We start from the raw sequence: 17647 nt of genomic DNA, 5'->3' as shown, positions 1-17647 counted from the left end.
CATAACTCATAATGATTGTATTCTCAGCTATATATATAGAATGGAAAATTATTACTATACAGTAATAATGTATTAAGAAATGATGTTACATGTTTTAACTTCAATCGTAAACTATAGTACTCAAATCAAAATATTAAGTGAAAAAAACAATGATATTAGCTACTTGCAAAATGAAATGAGTGTTTTTTTTAACAAAAAGATATAGGTCTCAACAGAAAAATGAGTGAAACTCTTTGTTATTTGATAAAATTAATTGAAACTTCACTATTGTTTTAAAACACATCCAAATCCTCCTAGAGTATCATCTGTTTTGCTGATCTTACCATTTTATTTTTGATAGTTGTTGATTTGGGAATATGAATATCTTTAGTTATAATTAATTGAATAATTTTTTTAGTCATTATTAATTAAAAATTAAATAAAAATTCTGGAAAAAAAAAGGGATTGTCATAAATTTTCAATTCATTCTGAAATTTTTTTTCCAGAATTATTTGAAAAATTAAATACAAAATTAATATACATATTTACACACTATTTTTTAGAGAATAATAAGCTGAGGGTATTTAAACAATTAATTAAGGTTGTGTGCGTGTGTGTACACACATACATACATACATACACATATACATATACATGTGTGTATATTAACTTTGCATTTACTTTTTCAATAAATTTTTTTAAAAAAAATCAGAATTAACTGAATATTTATGATAATTCCCTTACTTTTCACCATAACTTTCCATTTATTTTTACAATTAATTGTGATTAAAAATTAAAAATTAAAAATTAAATGTATTCATATTCCTAATATTAAATAATCCATCGTAATATGTGTAATATGTCGTCGATATATTCAGGAAATAGATGACAAATCATAATATTTCACTCCGGGATGAAAGCTTTGTGACTTGTCGTTTAAAACTTTATCCAAAGATGACATTACATACAATTAATAAAAATTGTGTGATTAATGTCAGTTTCCAGATGGTACGTAAAACTTTTACTCCCCAGTAAGTATTGTATGTATGATTTGTCATTTATAAAATAATAATAAAAATGACTTGTCGGCATATTATAAATTATATGTATGATATATCGTTTATACGATTTATTTACTAGAATCAATTTTGTTATATACCGCGTGCACTCGTGAGTCGTGAGAGTTTCTGTAATTTGGACAAACCCCTCCAAAGCCCTTACTCACTTATACTCTCCGGCAAATGTCCGGCGAAAATCAAGGCGGAGCTATAGTTCCGTACTCCGAGGAGGCTAAGAAACCAGTGGTGTACCCACTGCGGCACGGCTTGAAGCCGCCAATTTCTCGGCTCGGCATCTCCTGGTCTCGAGGCAACTCGCTACGCGTCACGGTTTTCCAACAACCGTCAGAAGATTCTGAAAATGAAGTCGGAGGAAAGGCGGTGGAGGTGAGGCTCGACGGCAGAGACGGAGAGATAAGCGACGCTCAGTGGAGGAGAATCGCCTACGGTTCGGTCTCTCCTTTTGCTCTACTTCAGAGTCGCAAAAATTCTTTCGCCAGCTTATCCAAGATTTCCTCCACTACGTCACCGTTTGATGCTGAGTGGTAGCTACTTTTGACGGAATTCTATACGTATTTAAATAAATTAAATTGAATCATTTTATTAGATTAACTGAAATCTTGCAATTACATTTGCTTAAGCTTAGATAAAATTTTATATACATCTCAATTCATTATAAAACTTGATTAGTTCTACATTTTGAATTTTGAATTTTAGAGCTAGAGAAATAATGGACTGTTTGTTTTTTTGTATTATGTATATGCAATTGATCATATTTCGCTGTGAAATCAGGTGGGAATATGTATTGGAGTACAGCAAGGATATAAGTTCACTTCTTGGTAATCAAACCTCGACGACTCAATCCCTGATTGAAGACCCTAAAGAAGTCTTAAAGGTGAACATGGTTTTTATTTGAGTACAAATAGTTTTTCTTGTTGGGCTTGGACTGAATTTAGTCAACTTATGCTCGTGTTTAGTGTCTTTCTCAACTGTGGCCTAATAAATCTTTGTTGCAGAAGGATCCGGAGCCAAGCAATTTGAAGGCTGCATGGGAGCTGATGGAATCTTTTTATGCTGACAAACTTTCTCAAGCATGGTTACCTGAACGGCTTGTTGATTGGTTAGCTGTAAATATCTTCCGTCTGTTTTACCATTCCCTCTATTGGTTTCATCTTGTTGCTTTTTTCATACCAAGGGTCATCCATTGCAGGATTATGATAGTCTCTTCTCTAGCACACAGGAAACTGTCCATTCAAAACTTGTGGATTTTCAGAAGGATCTTGTCAGCTTACAGGTTTGACCTATATATTGGTGTTTCCATCCCATTCATTTTCTTCACTAGTTGTTAGAATTCTTTACTAAAGGTCATTTGAAATTTTGAATTCAATTGGGTTGTAAAATGTTTTTGCTGGACTCTGCTCATGAGCATGGCTAGAATTCTAGTGAAATGATATTTAGGACAAGAGTGGGTTCTTCATTAGATGCAAAGTACTTGTTAGGTCTCATGGTTTTTGTAATTTATGTCTCTCCCTAAAAAAATAAAAATAAAAATGAAAAAGAGAAAAAAACTACTATTTACATCGATAATTGATAAGGCTCTCTAAAATGGTGGAATCTAATGAGAATGTCTTTTGCAGGTAATTGAGGATGAACCCAAATACTGGGAAGTGATGTCATCAGCGCTAGCAGTTGGTTGGCTTGATATTGTGGTAAGTAGTTTTAGGTTTCATTTTAGTCATTTTGGTGTTTTACATTTCCCAGCACTATGAGACACGGTAAGTTCCTTTTTTGGAGTGTATATGAACAATTAGAGATCTTTTTTACATTTTTTTTTCACTTGCAGGTAAAACTGTTGCGCTTGCATGGATCTTATCAACTAGATCAGCTTGGAAACCGTGAGGTTGGTAAGGGTGATAAATTGAGCATGAACCACCATATTTGAAGATACAGTTTTGATCCGCTTTGAATTTATAAATAAGTTTCTAGCTCATTATGGTTCTATCGTTGTTTAATAATCAAGAGTATTGGAGTCTTTCAGAACGTATTACTTGCCTCTTATTCCATCTAATATTGTTTTATGATCGAATGCTCTACAGTTTTATATCTTATTCTTTGGTTGTGATTGACCAGACGGAGAATGGTCTGGTGGAGGCAGTTGCTGTCCTTATTTCAAAAATGCCACGCATGCGTCCGGAATTGGAAGCTGGAAAATTAGGTGAATGCTTTAAAGCTAAGCCTGATTTTATGAAGGTATTTTTATTTTTAATGGTATACATTATTTTTAAACTTCTTTAGACACAAATGTACTCTTTCTATTTTCAGTTTATATGTGACTTTATATATATTTGTTAGCTAGGCATGGGAGAAATGGCGGGCACAGATAGCTAAGCTGGAATGCAGTACATTCTGGATTCAGTGTGCTCATCGTCAGACTCAAGAGGGCCTGAGAAATATGCTGCAAATCATGCTGGGAAACACCAATAATCTTTGCACTCTGACATGTCACTGGATGGAACTGTACATTGCTCACTTTCTGTACATCAGGCCGTTCACTGTGGTAAATACCTATTTTAAATATGAATATTCTATGCCTTTATGGTCATAAATATTTATTCTTATATCTGCATTGTTTTAATCTTTAATTTGTTATACATTATATTTTTTGACAGCCAGTTCTCATGCAGACATTTTATTTCTTTCCTTGTGGCAGGGTTTAGAAAGCATGTATGGCCTGGCTCAGAAATGCATTCAGTTGAAACCAATGGCTGCTTCTCATAGATTAATGGGACTTCTCATTGGGATTCTTGGTGAAAATATTGAGGTCAATTTTGTGGATTAGATGTCAGTGGTTTACATTATCCTTTTTTTATTCCCCTTTTTGGTAGTATACTCCAGTTGCCTTTATAATGTTTCAGGTTGTGTTAGCAGAATGTTCCAAAGGGTTTGGTCCTTGGTGAGCTACTATGTTATTGTCTCTCCATTTTTTTTTTAATCTTTTTCATGCATTAAAAGCAATTTCCTCTGCAATGCTGCCTTTGATTTTGACATTAGTTAAGATGTAGCTTTTCATGTGGCTTATCATTAGGATGGTTACCCATGCCATAGAGGTGTTGACTGCTGGAAGTCATCAAGCTGATACTCTTTTGCATGAAGAGCGTGATAACCTGGGGGGAATTAGCATGGAGGAGCTCCATCGACTTGTTTATGCTCAAGTTCTATCTTCTCATCCATTAACTTGGCAAGTAAGTGTGAATTTCTTCGGAGTCTACCCAATAGTCTATTCTTAAGTTGGTAAGTTGTTTTAGAAGAGTCAAAACTATAGTCATTAATACATGTGCGCATGCCTAATTTCTTTGTTTATCTAGGGGATGCCTTGTGTCTGGATATTCGTCAGCATGCCTAATTTTTTTTTGTATTATTTTTTCATCTATTTCCACCTGTTCAATACTTGTTTCTTTTTTTATTCTATACATTTGCAGCAATGATATATTTTATTTTATTTTATTTTGCATAACTTAACCTTTTGTCCCTGTGTTGCTACAGATAGCTCCAATTTATTTGACATCATGCATTAAGCAAGGCATGGGTTTGCTGGAGATGTTATTGTATAAGCAACCTGTTGATCATAATCAATTGCTGCTTAAGGTGATTGACTCATCTTTCTCTTCCAGCCTTACTCTTCTCAGCCTTATTCTTCTGTTGCAATTGTGTGTGGTCTTATGTTCATCCAATCATCTTGTATTTGAAGTCATTTCTATTATTGATGGAAGTACCATGTTTTCATCTTATGCAGAACTTAGAGATCTGCCGCCTATATGAACTTGACAGTGTTAGTTCAAACATTATGAAGGTACCTGCATGTAATTTTGGAATGCATCATTTGCTATGTTGATGTACTCTACTTTTTAACTATTATTGTGAATTTGAGGAAATTCTGGTCTTCCTCCCCCTGAAAGAATATTCATTAGAGTGGCAAGATCTATATATATATGTATGTATGTATGTATTTTTTTTTTTTTTTCTGGAAATTTTGGTGTTAATGTTTAGATTGCCGGAATGTACAACTGGAAGCATGGTAAGAAAGGTTCTGGAGTTTACTGGCTTCAGCAAGCTCGGGATGAGGCTCGACTTAACAGGATTGCTCAGCAGATGTTTGATTCTGTTGGAAGGTCCATCTCTGATGAAAGCTTCAGGGTAAATATCATATATTCGTTGAATAAATATTGGAGATTGGTCTTGGGATTTATTTTTTCTTCTAATTTTTTTTCTGTAATCCATGCATTGTCAATGCAGCAATGGGAAGGTTTAATTCAATTGTTGGGCTCTGAACCTAAGACTGCTGGCGGTCTTGAATTTCTGCACAAGTATGATTTTTGTCATCATTGTACCTTCTTGACTATGTGTCTGATTATTGTTAACAATGTTTGTTGAATCACTTAGATTGGTTCTAACCTATTGTGTACAGCTATAGGGATTTCAAGAAATCTCTTCTGCAGATTCGTGATGGGAAAACTACTGATGCTGCTCGCCAAGCTGTAGAGTCACTTATTTCGGTATGTGCAATGGACTCCTTTACCATGGAAATGCTGTAGCTGCCATCATCAACTAAAATTTCAAATTATTTAGACTAGGAGTTTGTCATGGATTGGGCTTCTTTTGAAATGAGCCTCTTCGAACAGACTTATAAATACTTGAGTCTATAGTCCGTACAAATGACCCCTGTGGCTCTGTATTGGGTAGAACATTTATTGGGTTTGCTGTTATAATGTTTCTTTCTCTCTTCTCTATTTGACAACAGTTCAGATTTGCAGCTATCGTGTAACTTTTTATCTGTGTCAGCTCTGATAAATTTCCTTTTTAATTACACTGCAGCTTATGAAGAATCCGTGTACACCTCAACGCTTTTGGCTGCCTCTTCTGCATGATTCGGTGAGCTATTTCTATTTATATTGTTCTGGATAAATCTCTTAAGGATAGAAAAGTTAAGCTCTTCTAAGTGCTAGTCATATAACTGGTGCTTTTTTGTTCTAATTTTTAATGGTTTGTGGGGGAAGACTGCATTCTTTTCCCTCCGTTATTGTGCTTGATAGTTCATTTCATTTGTCTTCCTGCATTACTCGACATCATGCTTCAGGTTTATCACTGCCAGCAGAATTGTGAATTACTCTGCACTATCATGTTTTGTGTTTAGAATTTTATGAACACACATGCTTGCTACTTGCCTATTCATAAATGCTTTTGTGCAGTTGAAACTGCTTAATTGGGAGGAGAGACCCCTGCTAAATGTCCTGCAGACAAATCTTTTGTTGAATAAACTACAAGAATTATCAATAGCAAGGTTACGACCGGACTTCATTGAAGCTGACTTGCCACCCCATGCATTGAGTTCTGTAAGACTAGCACTTGCTACAAATCTTGGACGGACTACCTTAGAGGAACAGTGATGCCGGGATTTTTGTCTGAAGTTATTTATTCTTGGTAATTTTGGAAGCAGTCTTTCTTTCTCATGCCTTTACAATAGCAGAGTTATTAATGAAGATGAGAGTTTGCCTTTATCATCTTTTATTAAGAAAATGTGGGGAAATCATTAATCTCTCTACTTTCTCTGTTTCGTCTTCTAATGTAAGTGCGTGCGAATGCACGTCATTGTATAACATATCAGTAACCGTCAACAGAATGGCCCCGCCACTGCAGTTGGTTCTTGACCTCTACTTTGTGAAGGCTATTGATGTTGAAATGAAAATGATGCAAGATTACATGATCTGTTCATAGCCTGTATCCATAGCTTCTTCTTTTACCACATTGTTTGCTGATTGTCTAAGCCCACCAAATATTTCAGCTTTTAGGTGAGTAAAGCATTTTTATTGGAATTGAATTGGTGGTGGGAACTTAGGTTAATAGGTTGTGGTTGTTGATGCTTTTGCATTATAATAGTCATTATTACTTGATGGACTGTTGGGGAGTATATCAGTGCTCGCAATTGTAAGCACAGAAAAATGGTTGGAAATTATTATTTCGTCCTTTAGTAATTTAGCATAGTTGGTATGTACATAAGGTTCTGCTCCTGTCTGCAAGAAAGTACTGCTATAAAGCTGTTGAAAATGTTTTCCCCTAACTGATCGAAGTGTCATCTTTTGTTTTAAAATATTATGGAGGCCAATTCAAACTAGAGGTTGAGCTGCAGAGACGAGCAAGTGGTCTCAATGTTGCAAGTCTGAGTCTGCACTCTTGAGAAACATGGGGTTCAAATTGCCTTGGGGCAGGGCATCAAATGGGGAGAATTAGTGAAATTAATAAGACCTGTATTAGAAACATCAATGTATTCGCATAGAGAGGGGTTATTTGCACCTTTAAAATTTATTGTGAACACTTAATTGGCTTACACCCTTGTCCAATAAGTTTTCAAAAATAATTTTTATTTTGTTGACTCTTTCAAATGCCAAAATTATTCTTCATTAAGATCATTTTATTAACTAATTATTCTCTCTTTGCACAATAAGAACCGTAGCTCTGTAATGAGAGCACCAAACAACAATGAATAAAATAATCGCTGTGGAAAAAAAAGATAACATCGCTTTCAACATCGTCGGATTGTGTAATATTGAGAGTCGTAGTTTATTGTGTGAGGGACGGGAATGGAGTAGAGATGCCTAAAATGTGAGTTTTGGATCAGGACTGTTTGTGCAATACTCATCGGTTAACATTCGCCTCATGAAATGTTAATTTATTTTCTTGCTTTCCATTTTCCCCACAAAATTCCAATTTTTTTTTCCATTTTACAATTAATTTTATATCAATATATTTACAGGAGAATTGCAAAGTAGTGGCAGACGATGACATTGAATCTGAAAAGATGATTAAAAAAATAATAATAAATAAAAAAAGCAAGAAGATGAAATTTTTTTCAGCTGCCCAATATTATAATTATAATATATAAATTAATCATAAAGAGAAAAATGTTTGAGATTATTAACATGGTCTTCCATTATCTTTATACAATCAAGCAAGGGAATCCAATGGAAAAGGTGATCGGCTACCCGATCGACAAAAAGCAACCTTGCCTTCCAAGTTCTACACAACAGCCTGTTACAAATGGGTCACAAGCAAAACAAAAGAACACCAAATGGGCTATTAAAATATCTAACAACAACCCCAACTTTGGCTCCCATGAAGAAAATTACTGTGATGATGGTAGCTTCGATCTTTTACAAGGATGCAAACAACAATAAAATGCAATCAACAATAACTTATGATACATACTATAACAAATTACATGTATACTTCGTCTGATAAAAAAAAAAAACCTACTACAAAAGAACTTATAACCAAAATAATAATAATAAAAATGACTGAAAATAATAAATAAAAGAACAAAGAACCTCGGCGACAAAAGGAAAATGAAACTAATTGGAGTAGAGAATAAACAAAAATATCTCCATAAGCATATAATGATGTAACAAATATCAAATATCCACACACCTTGTCTCTCAGCCGCATGCCCTTCCAATCTCCTCTTACTCTCAACTTGCGATCTTTGAGAGTATTTGCCGGGTTTGACCAAGACAGATCCAATTTACTATACAAAATTAATTGATTGCACCAGTCTGTCGGCACCACCTTTTTAAATACAAGTAGAGCAACAATAATCTTCTGCGCAGCAATTTCTACGCTGCCAACGGCTTCCCTCTATGAACCATGCCCCAAGTATCTACAGCTTCTTCGGTAGATTGTAAGTTTTCTTAAGAAATCTTGTAGCTGCTTCATCATTCCGGTAACACAAAACACGTAGAAGTGTGTTAGGTTCGGTAGGATTCCACTGCCCAGATGTTGGAGGTAATGGAAGTCTGGACCTGGCAGAAGAGCCATACGTCTCCAAGGTAACACGTCTGAACCGCTCAATGAGGCTCTCTGTATCAGTCCGAAAGAGGGGAAGGACACCTCTTGCTGTAGCTGAAAACTTATCGATCAACTCTATTGGCAAGCCATCACCATTTGCCCAGAATAAATCTTTAAGGGATTTAAAATCATCCTCTATTATTTGGGAGTCCTGCCGGGTGAAAGCACGAGAGGGGCCTCCAGCGAGCAAAACCAGTAAAAACCCATCGAATGAAGCTTTCATTATATCCGTAATGATCCGTGTACGAACTCTTTCATGCACGGTGTCTGAGATGATCAGCAAATTGCGCTCAAGCTCCTGAAGTAAAGGCTCAATCCTAGAGGAAGACGGCTCCCCAACATACAAGCCATCCCATAAAACATGACTCAGATCATGGAAAACAATTTTGTAAGCCACTGCCTCAGAGAGTTGTTGAACTCCTTCCACACAAGCAGCTGGCGTGAGTTCAAACTTCTTCCCCAGACCATTTGAAAAGTCTTCTGCATGAGCAGATTCGCAATTCCTCAAATGAGTAATTACCCTCTTCTCCAAAACATCCAATTCACTTTTGATTCGGTGAAAACTGTTTATACGAATACAAAGCTGAGGTACCCTAAAGGAAATTTCCCCGTTCATTGTGGCAACCTGAGAATTCTTCTTTTGAGAATTGGGAGACTTTTCTTTCTTCTTCCACACTCCTTGAAACTTTGATCCTGTAGTACATCTGGTCAGTGCTGGCATAGTAGGAACATATGTGTTCCGAGATCCTATAAAACAAAACAAAGGATAGCACTTATTAAACAGCATGGAAACCTAAAACATGGTAAAGATCAGCTGTTAAGTCTTTCAACAATTACCACAGCCAGATTTTGCCTTAGTAACATAGTACTGAAGACATCTGTCAAGGCCAGCCATCAAGTCAGGTAGCAATGCTGGGTGCATCGGAATTGGCAGCTGAAAAAATGCATCTAAAGTTTCATCAATAATTCGCAGAACTTCAACAGCAGATGAAGCAAATCCTTCTTGGTTTTGTTGTGGGTTCCAATCCTATAATATGCAGAAAACAGATGAGATCAAGGAAACTCAGAAAAGTATCCTGGCAGAAGCAGCAAAACAATAAATTGTAGGAAATAACCCTAAAGGAATGGAGCAACAAACAATCATTAGGAAGCAAGATTGTGCAAAGCATTTGAATTGGCAATTATAAGTGCATCTATTTTAAAATGTGACATAGAAGATGGCTTCAGATACTTGTTCCATTATGCTATGTGGTTGAAATCATTAAAACTTAACATATTACGATTTTTTAACCCACCAACTCCATCCAATAATGATAAAATTTCTACATACCTACAAATCTCTTGCCTTTCTATGTTCACCTAGTTTTAGACTGAAGAAGTCTGTCAGACACTACGACCTTGGTAGTTATGAAACTCATGGGATACAAATATTCCAGGCAGGTGGCCCCAAGGGTTATGACACATAATATTCTTCATAATCATAAAGATAATGCTAATTTACTGCACGCACCTCTTGTTGCAAGTTCCTGTCAACCCATTCCTTCAATCTGTCTATTCTTGTCTTGAGCCACATTTTCACCAGATTTGCAATAGCACCTTCGGCCTCATAGGGAGGCATCTCACGGATTATTGCCTTCCCACCATCATCACTGTCCACTGAATCCTCCACTGCAATCTGCACAAGATCTTTCTCCAATTTATCTGCAGCTCTCAATACTTGAACTGCATCTGGTGTTAACTCCACTATGCTCGATATAAATTGCTTTATCTCATTCCCATAGCAAGCATGAAGGGTGGCCACAGCAACTCCTGCTGCCAAAGGATGCCATCTCTTTAGTATTGGACTGAATACCCGCCTCTCTTTAATGGCCAGCTCACCAACATCCTTTGCGAGGATAGCAAGTACAGGAAGAGGATTGGGCTGGTTTTTAGATGCTCTTCTGCTTGAGTCTGCTTTCTCCATTCTCTATAAGAGAAACCAAACACGTCTAAAATCATTATTCAATCCCAAAAAATATGAATACTAAGAAATAAAAATGTTATCCATGTGATTATTCTCAAGTGTGCAATCTTTTAGGCCAGATCTTGGAATGCTCTTTAACTAAAGGAAGAGTTTTGATCTAAGCAATATTGATGTTTCTAAATTGAACTAGCTCGGAGTAGAATTAAGTTAAAATTGTTGACCTGGTGCCAGCTGTGCCCACCCTAATTGACCTGCAGCAAACGTTTTGGCATTCACGCATCTTGCACACATAAAATATTGTGGATGTAGACATGTTAAAAAGGAAAAAAAATAGAGAGAAAACTGAGCCTCTCTCAGTCCAATTAAGTCTATACACCAATATCATCACCTAAAGCATCATTTTCATAGGGATCTCCTATGAAAATAACATATTGACAAATTTTGGACATGAAAATGAAAACTAATAAAAATTGTCTCATTTTCTAAAAACCTCATTTTCCAAAGAATGTTAACTAGAATCCATTGCCTTGCTGCACTACGAGACCCATCTTGTTTATATGAATCAAAATTCAGTACTTTACGCACAAAAAATAGATGGAGGGCACAGTCATACTGTATAAGTACTGGATTCACAAAATCTAAAGTGTAGCATGTTTGATCACTTTTCAGTAGAGAAGCCTGTGTCCGCTACAGAAGAAAACAAAGACTTACCTGAGCAAAAGCTGTTCTTAGTGATGATCTGATGTAGGTTTCAACCCTGCTTCGGGGCACATCGACTTCACCTTTCCTCCTTCTGCGATACTCATTAGATATATCCTCCGTTAAAATTTTTGCTGATGATACTCCCAGAGAAACAATGCCGTCCATGGTTTCAAGGTTTCCATCATCAAATGTGTCATGGTATGCAAGAAGCCTCTTCTCTGCCCAACTCATAATTGAAGTCAGCGTAGAGCTCAAAATCTTGGCATACTCTGGATCCTTTGTTGCCTTTGCATCTTTTGCAACTTCCGCTAGCTGATTATCAGCTGCATAAAGTAGGTCTGTATCAGCTTGACCAGTTGCAACAAAACGGTGAAATAAAACCCATGTAAAGCACATATTGTGGAGCATCTGATTCATTCCAAGAATTACCCAAGTCTTCTTTATTTGTTCCATAAGCTCATCAACTTCCTCAATGATAGATGTCTCATAACTAGAATCAAAACAGGCTTCTAAAAGCATTTCATAAAGTCTGAGATTAAACGGGAACCCATCAGCCCAATGGCACGGCTCATTCAGAGACCCATCAGATCTTGAAGCAAGTGATATGACAGTGCTACGAAGAACTTGCATCGACTCATTGTTTCTCCCAGTTTCAATGGGCCGGTCCAAGGCGGCGCTAATGATTTGTCTCAACCGTTGTGCAGCAATATTTGACTTATCAAGTGGCACACGAGGATGCAAAAGGAGTCCAGCTTCAAGAAGTTTCAGTGTTCTCTTCTGCCATGCATCGTATTCTTGTTGATCAGTAAAATCTGAATACTTGAGCTGCTGTAACAGCTCTAGGGGAAGCACTGTTGACTCAATTTTCCTTCCAACCTGTAACCAACACATCAAAGGAAGCCAATTTTTTAATATGCCAAAATAATCAATCCTTGAATGGCTATGAATTCCAGCTTAAATTTATATGGTAGTTTGAGTTGTATAATTAAGAACAAGTGAAGACAAGCCAAAAGCAAACAAAGTCACATTTTGACAAGCATTATATACAAATAAGGAATCAGCTAACTAAGCCCCTAATTTAAAACAAACGAATAAATTTTAGTAATTATGCATTTCAACAAAATCAAGATCCATTTTGATCAGATCAAAAGCTGCAAAGTTTTAAAAAATAACGAATCAATAATCTCAATTTTATCTCTGTTCATAGCAAAACGACCAGAGCTACGAGGCAAAAAAAAAAAAACCGACAAAATAAAAATGGAAGCAGATCAAAGAAAATTAAAAATATAAATTAAGCTGACCTGGGCAGCAGATATCCTCAAGAGAGCTCGCCGCACTCTTGAATCAACGGTCTCAGAAACTCCCATTTGAGTCCTCATTAACTCACCAACAGTCAGTGCCTTCTTGGACTTTCCCTGGCCCGAGCCGGGACCCGACCCGGGGCTCTTCTTGGAGCCCGAACCCGGAGACTTCAAGCCGAGCGCCTTCTTCATTTTACTAGCGGCAGCGGAGGTCAGCGAGCGCTGGAGCGTCGGCGAGTTGTGACTCGGGGAGCTGAGGTTGTGGTGAGTTGGAGAGTCGGAGGAGGAGTTGCTGTTGGGGATGAAGGAGAGAGGCTTACCAGTGGAGGTGCGGCAGGCCGCAACGAAGATCTCGTAGGCAGTGAGTCGGAGGTCGGAATCGGAGAGCTGAGTGAGTTGACCGAAAGGCGAGGGGAGATCGACGGCGGCTCTCGGAGGCATTGTCAGCTGCGGCGGAGACGGTGGCGGCGGCGTGGACTCTCGCTTAGAGTGGCCAAGCGAAAGGTCTCTGAAGAGGTGAGCCATTCTGTCGTTTGGTTTCTGAAAATTTCACCGCCCAACCTACTTTAATGTCAAAACTTCTGTGACTGTGATCGACCAGCTGAGGATCTGTTTGCTTTTTTTTTTTTTTCAAATTTTATTTTGCTTTTTGTCTATTTGTTTGTTTGTTTTTTTTCACTTTTTAGTTGGATTTCTGGTGTGAACGTGTCAAAATGCGTGAATTAATTTTTATTTATTATTATTATTTTTAAAATGTGTGTAAATTGATTACTTTCTCATTTGTTTGTTATTCTTACCGTTGGCTTGCCTTCTGCTGTCTTGCTGAATTTTTTTATAATTTCTTTCTCAATAATAAAAGGAGGGAAATAATAATAACTATGAGAGATAATTAAGTGCAACGTTGCTTTTGTTTATATTATCAATTCTATTTACTAGACATTATGTAATTACGTTGAATATATAAAAGAGGGTCATGTCCAATCAAATTTTTTTTTCTTTTAGTTAATTTATAAAATCAACATTTTTCACCATAGACTACATAATTATGCAAGAAATATCATAAAAATAGTTGACAATTACTATTTGCTTGATTAATAATTATAAAATAAGCGTAAAAGTAAGTTTTCGTCGTTAATTTACAACATCAATTTCTTTTACGAATGATACATTTATGATCACGTGTATAAAAATAAGGTCAAAATATATTTATTTCATTAATTATTATAAAATAAAAAATAATAATTTCTTATACAATAAGTGCAGTTACATTGAGGGCTTTTAGAATAAGAAAATAATAAATATAAGTTTTCAAAAGAAAAGGTCAATTTTGTTGGATGGATGAAAGAAAGAAAATATTTGAGAGATAAAATTACTTTGAACCCATCAAAGCAGCTACTAACCGTATAAAGATCTAAAGAAGGCGCGTGAGCCGTGAAAGGTGAAACCCGCCAGGGCCGCCACACGAACCGAGTCGTGGTGTTTATTTTGGAGAATTAAAAAGAAAAATAAAAGTGAGAAAGAGAGCTGGAATTGGAAGGCAAAAGGTTGGATACGGCGTGTAGGATCCTTGATTGGAGGCCACTGATGGGGACCATATGCATCGATTAAAGAATTATTTTCATACAAATTCTTGATGCAACAATTAAAAAATAAAATAAAAAAACAAGTGAGTGACGGTGGCAGAAAAATCTTGGTTGTCAATTTTGTATTGGAGCTGGCTAAGTTACAGATTCTGTAACATACAGATCCAACTTAGCCAGCTCCTGATTGGTTAGCTAGCTACCAAACAAAAACAATTGCACGCTTTTTCTCCATATGCAGGACAGGTGTGGTGCATGCATTGGGTGCGTATGTTACAGAATCTGTAAGGTAGACAGGTCCGTATTGTATTACGACTACTGGGGCCAGGGCCTATGATGATGACAGGCAACCCGAACCCAATTAATTTAGTAAACAAATAAAACCTATCATTTGCCTTCAAGTTCAAGACAAATGAACAAATTTTTTAGTTGCAGTTGATATTAACTTTTGCGTGGTAATTTACGATTTGACTTTTATTGGCTGCCTAGTTAATGCTGCTGCTCTCGCAATATTTGAGTTCATCACGGAGACTTCGTTCCTTCTTTAGTTATATAATAATTAAGTAGCGACCGTCTTTATCCTTGTGAAAAATGAGTAGAGCAGATGTCATATATAATGTCCATCAAATATATTGACGCATTATACTAAATTTTTAACGTATTTTTTAAGTTTTTATTACATATCTCAAGTATTTTATTTTTGTGCCAATTTTTTGTCACACGTCTCAAATTTTAAGAGACTTTGAGAAATGAAAACATAACCTGAGACATACAATAGAAAATATGAAAATACGATGGAAAACTTAACTGTGATGTATTGATAGAGCCAACTTATAAATTGTAGTTTTGCCCCTACATGAACGTTGTTACTATATCCGAACCAAGCTCCCTCCCAACAATGATTTTCTTTACATGGTGCAAAAGGAAAGTCAGTGCATGGGGTGGTGACTGACGAAAAGTGACATTTCATTCCAATTCATTAGCAAGGGACGGCAAATGAAACAAAACGGGAATCTCCAGGTCCCATTTCCTCTTATTGTCATTGAACTGTTCAGGCATACCGAGGTGCACTACTTTCCCAGTGTACGAGCTGCTAGCCTGACGACACTCATCAAATAAAATTTAATTTGGTTGGTGTCTTGTTGTTGCTAAATTTATAAGCTCGTTGCATGATATATAATTTCAAATAATGGTTTAAACAGTCAAAAAAGAAAGGTGCTTTTGGGCTTTTATTACCATTTAAGATTCAGTTACGAATTCTAGATACATATATTTATATTATAATATAAAGGTTTATCAATCATAGCTCGAATATATTTTTCCATTACCTGGGTTTTGGAAGAAATTTACTTTTATTTCATATTCTATGCAAACCGGGGAAAAAAAAAGGGAGGGGGGGGGGGGGGGGGGGCGCCTAACGGGGCTCAATGGTCCACCAAGCCCAGCGGCGTGCTTTCGGGCAAATGATTATCAGTGTCTTCAGGTGGGAGGAAGCCAAAAGGGTTAACAAATGTTATGATTACAAAATTACAATAGGTAAGTAAACGAGAAGTTTCTGTGGAATTGAGAGTCATCAATGGCCATCAACCCCTTATGATGAGGTCGTATATTGATCCTACCATTTGCATTGAGAAACAAGCTTCTGAAAAAAGCCAACTAAAGCACTTTTTGCTGATAAAATTCTGAGGCCGGTGATAGCAAATTACATTTTTTGTAATGTTGTTTGCGTTAATGTGTACACAGTTCTGTTGCTTCTGTTAACTGCTCGGACATTATTAATCCGTAACCCGCCTTAATTCTGAGCAGAACTTTCTTCAATTCAGTTCGTTGCAGTGATTCGGAACACTAGCAATTAAAGAGTAACAAAGAAGTAAAGAACCTTTATTGGGATGCAACCACAACGCATTATTGTCATCATTATTATTTTTAAATAGTGATCATGCAGACAGTTGTTATTGTTCTTGGATGATTGTATAGCCAGCTGACTCATGGTTTCTAGATGAATTGCTGCATTAAAAGACAAGAACCTCACATGGGGTTTAGTCATGCAACATCCCAATTACACAATACAAAATTACAAAGAACGCTAGTCTAAATAAAATACATTATCTAACGTTCGTCCATACTCATGACTTGGTAATATTTAATGTGCTTCAAAAGTTTTTGTATTTTTACGTGCGACAACTGTTTAAGTAAATGGGCACATGTAATAAGTTGTGTGCATAAGTTAGAGTCCCAATCATTATTGGGACTTGACTCCCTTATAATGAGAATTTATTTGACTTTCTGCTTTGAGATAAATTAGATTTTTCTCTAATATTAAGTGAAGGTTGTTATTGGGATTGTGTCATACTAGAATCATGAAGAAAAGTCTCAATTGCTATATGGTTGTAAATATCAACAGAGTTCTGATTGTAATATATTAATATTTCCAAAAATAAAAATAAATGAGCGCATGTGAAGACAGCAGTAACATGGTGCTTAAACGTCATACAAATCATGATCTTGTAACTTAAAATGTCTTGATATTATATATGTGAATTTTAGAAATGGTAGAGCTTTAAAGACACAATTGACAATACAGACAAAATATAGTTTCTGGCGCTTTTTTTTTCTTTTTTTGGGTTGTATTGTTACATCTAAAAATAAATTATGATTTGAAATTTGGTGATAATCTAAATATATACTTTTATGACGCAAATCTTATTAAATAATAAGGTTGATTCACACATATTGTAGTACACCTATAAATATGTCAAGTAATAACGAAATTAAGACGAAATCTACTCTATATAAAGAAAATTATCCCCGTAGAGGCTTGAACTCACGCCTTTTATAATGCACCTAAAAAATCTCTCAAGTAATTAAAAAAAAATTAAGAAGAAATTTACATTGCCCATAAAGAAACTTGAACCGACGCCCTAAGTGTTTGTGGCTGTTCTCACCATTAGATCTTTAGTCCAATGACTAAAAAATTCTTAGTTACGTTCTCAATTTTTGAATATTACAAATAACAGAGAGTGTATTTGACATCAAACATGGTGTAACCGAACACAACTGAATTAGCCCAAAATGTAATAACCCTCTACAAAATTATGAATTGAAAGATATTCGTTTCCTAATTATGTAATAACTAACGTAGCCGGACCCTTTTCGTAATTATGTTTG

At 36.1% G+C, this 17647-nt stretch overlaps 2 protein-coding genes across 4 annotated transcripts; one reads left to right on the top strand and one right to left on the bottom strand.

Moving 5' to 3' along the window:
• Positions 1–1152: 1152 nt before the first annotated feature.
• LOC18055016 (nuclear pore complex protein NUP85) lies at positions 1153–6798 on the top strand. 3 transcript variants are annotated; one of them, XM_006450632.2, is made up of 18 exons: positions 1153–1582; positions 1830–1932; positions 2057–2164; positions 2248–2331; positions 2675–2746; positions 2881–2937; positions 3168–3287; positions 3394–3594; positions 3748–3858; positions 3953–3990; positions 4123–4279; positions 4581–4682; positions 4831–4887; positions 5085–5231; positions 5331–5401; positions 5503–5590; positions 5910–5966; positions 6284–6798. In XM_006450632.2, the coding sequence occupies exons 1-18, from the start codon at positions 1221–1223 to the stop codon at positions 6479–6481; spliced, it is 2133 nt and encodes a 710-aa protein (XP_006450695.1). In that variant the 5' UTR covers positions 1153–1220; the 3' UTR covers positions 6482–6798. The 3 variants fall into 3 exon arrangements, with proteins under 3 accessions (XP_006450695.1, XP_024034325.1, XP_006450696.1); XM_024178557.1 differs by having other exon boundaries at positions 2054–2164; positions 5109–5231; XM_006450633.2 differs by having other exon boundaries at positions 2054–2164.
• Positions 6799–8403: 1605 nt separating this feature from the next.
• Positions 8404–13533, bottom strand: LOC18055015. Its single transcript, XM_006450630.2, has 5 exons — positions 12900–13533; positions 11608–12474; positions 10444–10899; positions 9771–9960; positions 8404–9680 (listed from the first exon to the last, which is right to left on the bottom strand). Exons 1-5 carry the CDS (start codon positions 13422–13424, stop codon positions 8746–8748), a joined length of 2973 nt encoding a protein of 990 aa, XP_006450693.1. The 5' UTR covers positions 13425–13533; the 3' UTR covers positions 8404–8745.
• Positions 13534–17647: the final 4114 nt, after the last annotated feature.

The sequence above is a fragment of the Citrus clementina genome, unplaced genomic scaffold, assembly GCF_000493195.1.
Source record: "Citrus clementina cultivar Clemenules unplaced genomic scaffold, Citrus_clementina_v1.0 scaffold_1, whole genome shotgun sequence".
NCBI lineage: Eukaryota > Viridiplantae > Streptophyta > Magnoliopsida > Sapindales > Rutaceae > Citrus > Citrus x clementina.
Note: the sequence above shows the minus strand (reverse complement) of the source record. Positions and strands in the feature narration are given on the sequence as shown.